Genomic DNA, 10,687 nt, shown 5'->3' with positions numbered 1-10,687 from the left:
TTTGGTGTATTCCAGCTCTTGGCCACTCTGTAGGGCAGACCCCGCTGTAGGACTGTCCCGTGGGGTTCCCAAAGCTGCCTATCTTCACAGCAGCAGACTGTCACTGCTCTCTCCCGTGGAGTGGCGGGTGTTTTCAAACCACCCACCCTTTGGTTAGCAGCCCAATGCTTAGCCCAGGGCACCAACAGGGCTCCTTTGGCACATATATAAGAGCCCCATATATAAGGTCTGTTATTATGATGTGTGTGTGACCTTGGGCAAATCTCTTGCCATCTCTGACTTTGAGCCTGTTCCTCTGTGGACAGAGGGAGAGAGGGGTCACACCCGCAGAGGGCTGGTCCCTGGGAGAGGGTTCGATACCTGGCAGCGAAGGCCGCCATTCACCAGGGCAGCTGGGTGGTCCCAGCTCGCTCTGGAGACCCTGGTACCATGTAGGTTTTCCTGGAGCCAACAAGTGTGTCCCCCAGGAGCAAGGAATGTGATCCCTCCCGGCAGGGCAGCCAGGGAGGGGAGCATATCTGGTATGTATCTCTGGAATGATTTGGGGAAAATGCGGTGAGGTTGGAACCTGAGACATGAACTGCTTGGGACCAGGAGATACGAGAGATACGTAGCGGTAGGCGCCCACGCCCCCTACCAAGGCCTAGCTGCTGGGGTAGGCGTCTGCTTACAGAGCACAGCCCGCTCACACCCGCCCTAGAGTGGCCGTGAACTTGTTGTTTTTCCACGTCATTTGCTCTCAAATGTGCTATCAGGCCTGGCGATGCTAACCTCGCGGCGGCAGCGGCTGCAGGTCCCTCCTTGTAACAAGCGATTGTGTGTTCTTTAGAGGTGGCCGAAGGGGAGGAGGGGGCCTGGCCACAGGGAAGTGGGGTGGGGAAAGGGAAATAAACCCCAGCTTTACCGGGAGCTTTCGTGTCCTGGAGCCAGCTCCCCTAAAGCACATGCCATTTCTGGCCCTTGAAGGGGTTAAAGGCCCCCTGGAGCTCAAAAACAAGCAGGTGCCCCACCGTGCCAGATACAGCCGCCTCAACTGCTTCCAGCCTGCAACAAGTCTGCGACCGACCGGCCACGGACCAGGTTCCAGCAGCCAGCCTGTGACAGGCATCAGGTCGGCTCCCTCCCGCCCGGCTGCGCCCAGAAGAACCCAGCCGGGGCCCCTGCTGCGGCTGCACCCCCCCAGGAGAGGGAGTTTCCGCCCAGATCTTCCTTTTATCTGAAGCCGGCGGCCCAGCAGGCTGTGCAGACTCATAGAGGCAGCTTGAGCTGCAGCCCCCACCCCCGCCCCCACCCTACCCCTGCCTGGAGGGAGCCTGCGGGGGCATCGAGGGCAGGTGTCTGCGGTCCCTGGAGAAGCAGGAGACCCGGTGGGCCCTGGGCTTCGCTGTCAGCGCAGGGAGGTCTCTGGCCACTACTGAACCACACCATGTGGGTCCTGGGTCCCTGCTGGTTCTGGGCCCGTTGGGGGCAAGTGATGGCACTGCTGTTGCTTGGGGGGCCCCCTCGAGGCGGAGCCCTGCCGCCCATCCGTTACTCCCACGCTGGCATCTGCCCCAATGACCTGAACCCTAACCTGTGGGTGGATGCCCAGAGCACCTGCCAGCGCGAGTGTGAGACGGACCAGGTGAGTGGGGGCCGTGGGCAGTGCCCGCAGGGGAGCACAAGGAGTGTGCCTGTCTGGCACCTGCGGCCCGGAAGAAGGGGCGGTGTCGTGGCCACACTCATGGGGGGCTGGAAATCGCGGGTTCCTGGCCTCACAAGCCAGCGTGGCACTGGGCACGCAGCATGGGCTGGCAGAGATGTGCCAGCCAGGCAGCGGTATCCCCTTTGCAAGTTAGAGCAGCCACTAGGAAGATCCAGCCAGCCGCGATGGAAGGGTGGAGCTGGAACCATCGGTCTGACAGCCAACGAGGCTGAGGCTCCATTCTGCCCTCCCAGCCACCTGGCTTTGTCTGCACCCTAACCTCCCCTGGGGTGGCCCCCAGCAGGTGAGCTACTACTGGTCAGGCAAGACAGCCGGCCTGGTGGGACTCGACTTGGGGTGTCTGTCCGTGGTGGGTGGGGGCGATGCATGTTCCGGGTTCCTGCATCCTCCTCGTCACAGGGCAATGCACCGGGCTACTGGGTGGTCGCTCCTGAGGCTAAGGGATGCTGCTGCCGGCTCACACCAGGAGCTGGATGGGGCTCCCCTGGCATGGATGGTCTGGCCAGCTCTCGAATGGCACCAAGTCCCCGAGCGCTGCTGGGGCATTGCAGAGCAGGAGAGGCCTTGGCAGAGGCCTCCCTCGGCTCCTCCCACCCCAGGGGGCTCAGGGACACCAGGCGAGAGGAGGCCTCTGCCTGACAATGCCCAGAGCTCTGTTCTCAGGGTTCTGAGGCCATGCGCTGCCAGCGGGCAGTGGGGTGCGGAGTGGGGAGAGAGAGAAGGAGTCAAGGACGGCCGAGGGTTCCCGTCACCAGGAGGTCATGTCATGAGCCCGCTGCCTGGGCCCAAAGCCAGCTGCAGGGCACAGCCTGATAAGGCCGGGGACTTGGGGGCAGCGAGGTGGCGCTGCCTGATTCTGTGTGCTTCCCCCATGTGAGACTGCGTCCTCGGACACCCATGGTACATCCCTGGTCCTGACATGCACGAGGGCCCCTCTAGGTTTTCTCAGGCCTGAGGACCCCGTCTTTGGGGTCCTGAGACTAACTGAACTTGTTAGTCTCAAAGTTGCTGCCTGCCCAGTCTCTTAATGAACAGAAGAACCCTTGGGCCTGCTTCCAGCCCCCGACTCCCCTACCAGGTCTTACCCTCTCAGGCCCCAACTCTGACGTCTGCCTCCCTGCCCCAGAGCCTCCCCTGGGGTGGCCCAGAAGTCCGTGCCAAACAAGGGCTGCAAAACAGAGTCCTCATTCTGAGCTGGAGGGGGGAACAGTAAACAAGTCAATCGACCGGCTCCATGCCGCCAGGGTGGGGGCTGTCCCCTTGCTTAGCCGATGTGGAATGTCAGAGAGGCTGAAATGAAAGTCGGGAGGACAAGAGGCCAGCCTCCCCCCACCCCCCCACCCCGTGGGAGGGACTCACAGTTACTACCAGGCCTGAGGATTAGGAGCGGGCCAGGCCGCCTGCCCAGCGGGCACCCGCGTTACTGTTGAAAGCAAGCATCTCGTGAGATCCTTGTTTATACCAGCTCCAGGAGGACGCTGCTAATTTTGAGGAATTAAACTAATGCCTTACGTGGCTCCACAGCAAAGCAGAGGGGATTACGGCCGCTAAGTCCTCGCTGACGGTCCTGCTGACCTTTGCCGCACAGTTTGTTTTCTCTCGTGGCTTCCCCCGTGGAATGCCCCCACACATTGGAAATCCGTGCCTAGGATGGCCCATGGTGCCCAGAGCTGGCATCCTCGGGCCCGCACAACTGCTTTGGAGGAATCTGGGTGGTAGTGCAAGTGGTGAAGCGCTCGACTCTTAACCAAGAAGCTGGCGGTGGGCATCCACTCAGAGGCACCTCTGATCTGCAGCCGTCTCCGAAGGTCACCCTGCAGGGCCCAGTTCCACTCTGTCAGACAGACCTGGGGTCAACTAGTTAGGGGGGCTGTTGGGGGAAGGCCTCATCAGAGCCTTTACTCTGGTGTGTGTGTGTGTCCTTGAGGGGAGGGCAGGACACACAGCCTCGAACACCTGTCCCTGCGGGTTTAGACGTTGCCCTCTCTGTGGCTGGCATGACAACTTCAAGTTGACCAGGGAACGGGAAAGAGACAAGCATGCGGGCCACGCTGCTGACACCTCCAGCTCTGGTGGTGCAGTGACTGTGGGTTAGGCTGTGACCTGGAAGGTCAGCAGTTCAAATCCACTAGCCACTCTGCAGAAGAAAGATGGGGCTTCTTACTCCCATAGAGAGGGACCGTCTCAGAAACTCACGGGGCCAGTTCCACCCTGCCCTATGGGGTCACTGTGAGTCGGTATCTACTGGATGGCAGCGAGTTTGGGCCCTGTTGTGGTAGCTCTGTGAAGGATTTTGGACTCACATCTCTCTGGGGATGGAAGCCCGCCTTCCCCTCCCCACTGCGGCGACTTGGGTGTCCCCTCTCTGAGCCACTGCACTCTCCTTGGTACAATGGTCGTAAGGAAATGCCACTGTTCAGCAACTGTGGCTGATCTCTTCCCACACTGCTGGCTGTGTGACCTGGGACAAGTTACTTACCCTCAGTCCCAGTCACCTGTCAAGGGGAGTTAATGGCTGTACGCCCTCTTAGACATGTGAGGAAGGTGAACTAAGTGGGCAGATGCTTCCTGCATAGTAAGTGCTGCAGGCAGGCCCCCTGCCACTGGGCTGACCAGCCTCTGGCGCCTGGTAAGCACATGCTGCTTCCTGATCCCATTACCTGACTCCTCCAAAGCAGTGGGTGGGCGGGTCGAGCCTACCCTCTCCTGCTCCCCCTTCTTGCTCAAGCGTCTGCCTCGCTCCTTCCAGGAGTGTGAGACCTATGAGAAGTGCTGCCCCAACGTGTGCGGGACCAAGAGCTGTGTGGCGGCCCGGTACATGGACGTGAACGGGAAGAAGGGCCCGGTGGGCATGCCCAGGGAGGCCACGTGCGACCACTTCATGTGCCTGCAGCAGGGCTCCGAGTGCGACATCTGGGACGGCCAGCCCGTGTGCAAGTGCAGGGATCGCTGCGAGAAGGAGCCCGGCTTCACCTGCGCCTCCGACGGGCTCACCTACTACAACCGCTGCTACATGGACGCCGAGGCTTGCTCTAAGGGCGTCACCCTGGCCGTGGTCACCTGTCGCTACCACTTCACCTGGCCCAACACCAGCCCCCCGCTGCCTGAGACCACTGTGCGCCCCACCACGGCCTCGCCGGAGACGCCGGCGCTGGACACTGCAGCCCCGGCCTTGCTCAACCACCCCGCGCACCAGTCGGTCACCGTGGGCGAGACGGTGAGCTTCCTCTGTGACGTGGTGGGCCGGCCCCGGCCTGAGGTCACGTGGGAGAAGCAGCTGGAGGACCGGGAGAACGTGGTCCTGCGGCCCAACCACGTGCGTGGCAACGTGGTGGTCACCAACATTGGCCAGCTGGTCATCTACAATGCCCAGCCCCAGGACGCTGGCATCTACACCTGCACAGCCCGGAATGCTGCCGGGGTCCTGCGCGCGGACTTCCCGCTGTCCGTGGTCAGGCCTGGCCAGGCCGTGGGCACCTCGGAGAGCAGGACCAACGGCACCGCCTTCCCCGCAGCCGAGTGCCTGAAGCCCCCGGACACGGAGGACTGCGGCGAGGAGCAGACCCGCTGGTACTTTGACACCCAGGCCGGCAACTGCCTCACTTTCACTTCCGGCCACTGCGACCACAGCCGCAACCACTTTGAGACCTACGAGGCCTGCGTGCAGGCCTGCATGAGAGGCCCGCGGGCCCTGTGCAGCCTGCCCGCCCTGCAGGGGCCCTGCAAGGCCTATGCCCCTCGCTGGGCCTACAATGGCCAGACGGGCCAGTGCCAGCCCTTTGTCTATGGCGGCTGTGAGGGCAATGGCAACAACTTCGAGAGCCGGGAGTCCTGCGAGGAGTCCTGCCCCTTCCCGCGGGGCAACCAGCGCTGCCGGGCCTGCAAGCCTCGGCAGAAGCTCGTGACCAGCTTCTGCTGGAGCGACTTTGTCATCCTGGGCCGAGTGTCCGAGTTGACCGAGGAGCCGGATGCGGGCCGAGCCCTGGTGACCGTGGACGAGGTCCTCAAGGATGAGAAGATGGGCCTCCAGTTCCTGGGCCGGGAGCCGCTGGAGGTGACCCTGCTCCACATGGACTGGGCCTGCCCCTGCCCCAACGTGACGGCCGGAGAGACGCCCCTCATCATCATGGGCGAGGTGGACGGCGGCATGGCCGTGCTGCGTCCCGACAGCTTCGTGGGCACGTCCAGCATCCGGCGGGTCAGAAAGCTGCGTGAGATCATGCACAAGAAGACCTGCGACATCCTCAAGGAGCTGGACACCCCCTGAGTCCCCACCTGGCCCCATTCCCTTCCCACCCTGCCCGCTCCCATCCCACCCCGCCCAACACCTGCAGCCGGATGACAGGGCAAGGTCAGAGTAGCTAGGAAATCTCAACTCACACTGGAGAGAAACGTCACCAGAGGGGTCCAGGTCAGCTTCTTGTCCTGGGGTCTTTTTGAGTTGAGGGGGCAAAAGGAGCTGTGTACAGCCAGACACATACAACCGCCTCCTTGCTGCAGGCATACTCGTTGCTTCCCACTGCTCCCAGGCGCTCCCCCACCCCCCCAGGATTCTAGAGATGGCTGCACCCAGTCACAGGAAGGGTTGACTGAGTTGGGGAGTGAAGGTGGTAGATGGGGACAGAAAGGAGGTCCCAAGAACCCATCTGGACAAATTCTCCCCCAGCCCCCTAGATCCTGATGGTCAGTCTGTCACGTTAAGGGCTGTGGGCAGTGGGAAGCGGGAGGCAGGCATCCGTAACCCGGCACACAACTTCCCCGAGCGGAGGCTGCAGGGACAAGGGGTCTGCACTGTGGCTTAGGCTCTGAAAAACTCCCAATGCACTAGCAGGACACAGGCTAGTTCTTGCCTGGGGTGTTCTGTTGGTCCAGCTCCATTCCCTCTGACTCAGTGGCTACTTCCTGAACACTGACTATGTGCCAAGTGCCCTGGCCACAGAGAATGGCTATATCCGTCTGGCTCAACTCCTAGTGACCTAGTACAAATCCCCCCAGAAGCAGCCCATAGCTGTCAAAGGGTCCCATTTGACAGACAGCATGCTTTCCTATGAGGCGGTTTCCTTAGAAATCAAGCAGATGAAAGTCAGCCGATCTGTTTCGGTGGAGGGAAAGAAAGGGCCATGGGGCCAGGGCAGTGTAGGAGTGAGTTAAGACAGCAGGAAGGGAGGAGGGGGGCCGGTTAGAGAAGGAGCGTTGCTCGAAGCTGCCATCTGGTGGTACTCAGCGGCATCTAGAGAGAGGCGCTAGAGCTGGCCTGGGAGGGCAGGTTCCCGGATGTAGCAGCTCCTGGGAATTGGGTGTGTGTTTCCAGACTCCCTGTGTGGACCCCATCACTAGGTGGAAGATTTGGGGAACTGTCAGCTCCGCATGCCCCCCGCCCCTCCCCGCAGCCTTTCATCTGTTCAAGCCCCTCCACAGCTGTAGCAGGTCCTGGAAAAGGCATCCCATTAAAAGGCTACATTGTATCCAGAGTCCTGGTGTGGTTCATTTGGGTTAAGGGCTGCGCATGCTGGGAGAGCCAAACTGACTTTGGTCATTTTGAGGAAGGGAAGCCTGGCCTCGGGGGAACCCTGCCTTTGGAGCCTCCTGACAGCTCGGAGGATCCAGATGTCTGGGGTCACCAGGACACTGTGGATTAAGCCCAAGAGAGCCAAAGCCCTGAGGGGGTCCGGTGACTGGTTACAGCACAGGCACAGGAGTGGGGTGCAGTGGGGTGGAGAGTGGGTGTTCCAATTTGTCACCCTGGTGCTCCCCCACTTCGTGACAAATTACGCACAGAAACCAGCCCCAGCCATGGATGGAGTCGGGTCTTGGGGTGACAAGGTGGAGAAGAAGCAGGGAGCTGAGAAGGTGTGTGTGACCGGTTGCCTTCCTCCCTCGGGGGCTACTGGGTGAGGCCCAGCCCTGAGAAGACCCTGGATCAGAACCCCATGCATGCCCGCTGCCCTCTCAGGAGAGGGCGCTCTGCCGCTGTGAAGGCACAGGCTGGGAACCAAGGTCACCCGAGACACCTCTGCCCCCAACAGTTTCCTGGGTCTTCTCAGGCCACAGCCCAGAGGCAGAATTAGGCCCAACTCACCCCAGCCAATCTCCCTTTGAGAGGAGATCCCTAGTATAAGGGTGTGAGGAAGTCTGGGAGCAGGGAGACAGGGCACTCCCTGCCTGGACAGAGGACTGGGGTTCCTCACGTGGCTGTGGGGAAAACACTGGGCACAGAACTTGGCCACCAAGGTGGTATGAACATCAGCCTCGAACTTGGGTCCTCACACCCTCACCTGTCACCAGATCACCCTGTGATTTGCACAGATACGGGTCTGAGCCCTGGGGCCAGGCTGGACAGCAGGGCCAAGGCCCTGTTCTGTTTCTCTGTTAGGGTTGTGGGGCTCAGGGGAGTCTGATCTCACAGCTCACTGACCACACACAGTTCTCCCCGACCCCGACCCGCACACTGGGGTCCCTGTTACACTCCAGCCTGCCTGGCAGAGTGAGAAAACCCAGCCTGTGGAGTCAAACCCTAGATCTGAACCTGGGCTCTGAGCCTCCTCAGTCTCCCAGTCTGTAAAGCAGGCCTAGTGAGAGCGGCATTGGAGGAGTGAGACCCCGTTAACCTTGTAAACCTGGAAAGCCGGGGAACAAGACAGGTCCAGGCAGGCTGCCCAGCGCCTGCTCTTCACCCTCACAGCTCCCTAGTGGCAGGGCAGGCCCAGGACCTAAAGCCCTACCCTCCTCCCTCTGCGCCTGGGTGTCCCAGCATCAGTGTCCACCCAGGGCTAGTCTTTACTTCAAACGGTTTCTTGTGCGGTTCACAGATACATCCAAGCCAGCAGCCCTTGCAGGCTGAAGGGAGGCTCAGAAAACATGGACGCACCGGTTTAGAATCTGTTAGAAGATTGAACCCACTGTGTGGTCTTTATTTACCTATTGTTCATCCTTAAAACCAAGCTCGAATCTTCTCTGTTCCCCGGGCCTTGCATGCACCTGGCATCTACACTGTGCTCCATAAAGGCAGAGCTGCAGTTCTGTGTCTGGTGTCCAGGCAGCCCCGGTAGACTGCTGCATCTTGTGTAGGAAGCTAGACCCAGCCTGGGCCTCGAGGTACCGTGAGACTGTGACTGACAGGTCCCAGGCCTCCTTGATCCCAGAGGACAGCTCACCCAGGACACCGGCTTTCCCTTCTTGCATCTAACGGGGATCCCTCCCCACTCTTCTTCCCACCCCAGTCCCTCTCTGTTCGACTCTCAGCTGTCTCTGGCCCAGCCCCGAGGCCTCCGGGGCACCTGAACTTGGCTTTTTCCACCCTCTGCCTTCCCCAGCACCTCCAGCCACCCAGGACACTCTGCTCTGGCCAGCTGCTCCCGAGTCTGATGTCACCCCCTGGACAGTGGGGCCCGAGCGCCGGGATAGGGGGTGGAACGGAATAAATACTTAGCTCCGTGGCCACTTCCTGAGGCCTGGGAGAAGTGCCCCTCCCAGCTGTCTTGCTCCTCTGCCAACATCCACCAGGAGTGTGTGCTCACTGCGTGCCGGGCACCGGGCAGCGTCTCCTGCCGTCTTCATCACACAGGCCCATTAGCAGGTTCTAGATGAGGAAACTGAGCCGAGAGGGGCTGAAAAACCTGCCGAGGCCACTCAGCCGGCCAGTGGCAGAGCCAGGGTTTGGACCTCGGCAGAGAGACTTGGCCCCTTTATGGCACAATGGTGCGGCACTTGGCTGCAACCAAAACACCAGTGGTGAGCAGAGGCTCCTTGCCGGGAAAGGTTGGCAACCCTCCCTGGGAAGGGTACAACCGGCCCGGCTCATGATCACCCTTTAGGACCGAGTAGAAGGGCCCAGAGGCTTTCCCAGGCTGTAAATCCCTATGAAAAGCCGACTGCCTCCTCTTGCTTCCAGGAAGCACTGCGTGGGTTTGAACCACTGCCCTTTTGGGTGGTAGCTGAGGCCTAGGAAACCGTGGGGGACAATTCCACTCAGGCCTATAGGGTTGCTTCGGGTCAGAGTTGATGACACACAACACCGAGCACTCCAGGCGCATGTCACCCACCCCACTCCCTCCCCCGAATGAAACAGGCACGCACTCTGGGCCAGGACATGTGCAGTGCAGCCATCCCATCAGGACCCTATATGTCCCCAAAGAGTCTCCTCTGGTTGGCCATCTACACCTCCCACCCCAAGGCTGGCTTACCACCTCGCGTGTGACATGGTGTCCTCACACACAGAAGCAGGCATGGCCTAGATTCCTGGGTGAGACATCAGCCCAGGCTTGCTCATCCCAAAGGACTTGGCTCCTTGGGGAAGACTTGGCTGTCCCTGACAGCTGAGGCCACTTCTCCAAGTCCCCGTCTCCCTCTTCCCTTGCCCGGCAGAACAGGGGTGGGAGGCTGTGCTCCTGAGGGGCCTGTGGGTGGGCGAGGGGTGGGGCTGGGAGCAGCGGCTGGGCTGCCTGCTGGCTGACAGACAAGGTTGTCCTTGCTGAGAACTTCTTGGTCCCCACTCCACTGCTCATGCCTCCTCCACCCGCCTCCCTGCTCCTCGGGGAATGTGTGAGTCATGCTGGCAGGGCGGCAGGGATCCTGGGTCCTATTCTTGGCCATGGCCTCATTCTGGTATGTGCCCGGGGTCAAGTGACAGCACTGTGTCAGGAAGAAGAAATGCCCCTCCTGCTAGCCTCCTTCTGAGGGAGCAAGGGTGCTGGTGAGGATGGGCAGGTGAGCAAGGGGACCTCCTGGCTCCTTTGGCCACTCGGGCTCCTGAGCTCCTCAGTGCTTCTGACTTCACACAGGCTGGAGTCTGTGTGTCCCTGGCCCAGAGTACTGGCATGCAGGCCCCCAGCCGCCCACTCAGACAAGTGGGAACTAGGACTAGGCTCCGACTCTCACACACACACACACACACACACACACACACACACACACACCGACAGAAACCCACACACACACACACACACACATGGGGCTTTCTCAGGGTGGCTGTCAGAAGGATAG

General features: G+C 60.8%; 1 protein-coding gene across 2 annotated transcripts; it reads left to right on the top strand.

The window, feature by feature from the left end:
• Positions 1–465: 465 nt before the first annotated feature.
• Positions 466–7,176, top strand: WFIKKN2 (WAP, follistatin/kazal, immunoglobulin, kunitz and netrin domain containing 2). Of its 2 annotated transcripts, XM_045299678.1 has the most exons (3): positions 466–521; positions 967–1,624; positions 4,455–7,176. In XM_045299678.1, exons 2-3 carry the CDS (start codon positions 1,427–1,429, stop codon positions 5,970–5,972), a joined length of 1,716 nt encoding a protein of 571 aa, XP_045155613.1. In that variant the 5' UTR covers positions 466–521; positions 967–1,426; the 3' UTR covers positions 5,973–7,176. The 2 variants fall into 2 exon arrangements, with proteins under 2 accessions (XP_045155613.1, XP_004707105.2); XM_004707048.2 differs by lacking the exon at positions 466–521 and having other exon boundaries at positions 921–1,624.
• The last annotated feature ends 3,511 nt before the right edge of the window (positions 7,177–10,687 follow it).

The sequence above is a fragment of the Echinops telfairi genome, unplaced genomic scaffold (genome assembly GCF_000313985.2).
Source record: "Echinops telfairi isolate 266 unplaced genomic scaffold, ASM31398v2 ScPeMD7_7458;HRSCAF=8496, whole genome shotgun sequence".
Taxonomy (NCBI): domain Eukaryota; kingdom Metazoa; phylum Chordata; class Mammalia; order Afrosoricida; family Tenrecidae; genus Echinops; species Echinops telfairi.
Note: the sequence above shows the minus strand (reverse complement) of the source record. Positions and strands in the feature narration are given on the sequence as shown.

Coding starts and splice junctions, on each gene's coding strand:
- WFIKKN2 (XM_045299678.1), top strand. CDS start 1,427: ATGTGGGTCCTGGGTCCCTGCTGGTTCTGGGCCCGTTGGGGGCAAGTG. Junction 1,625..4,454: donor GCGAGTGTGAGACGGACCAG/GTGAGTGGGGGC, acceptor CGCTCCTTCCAG/GAGTGTGAGACCTATGAGAA.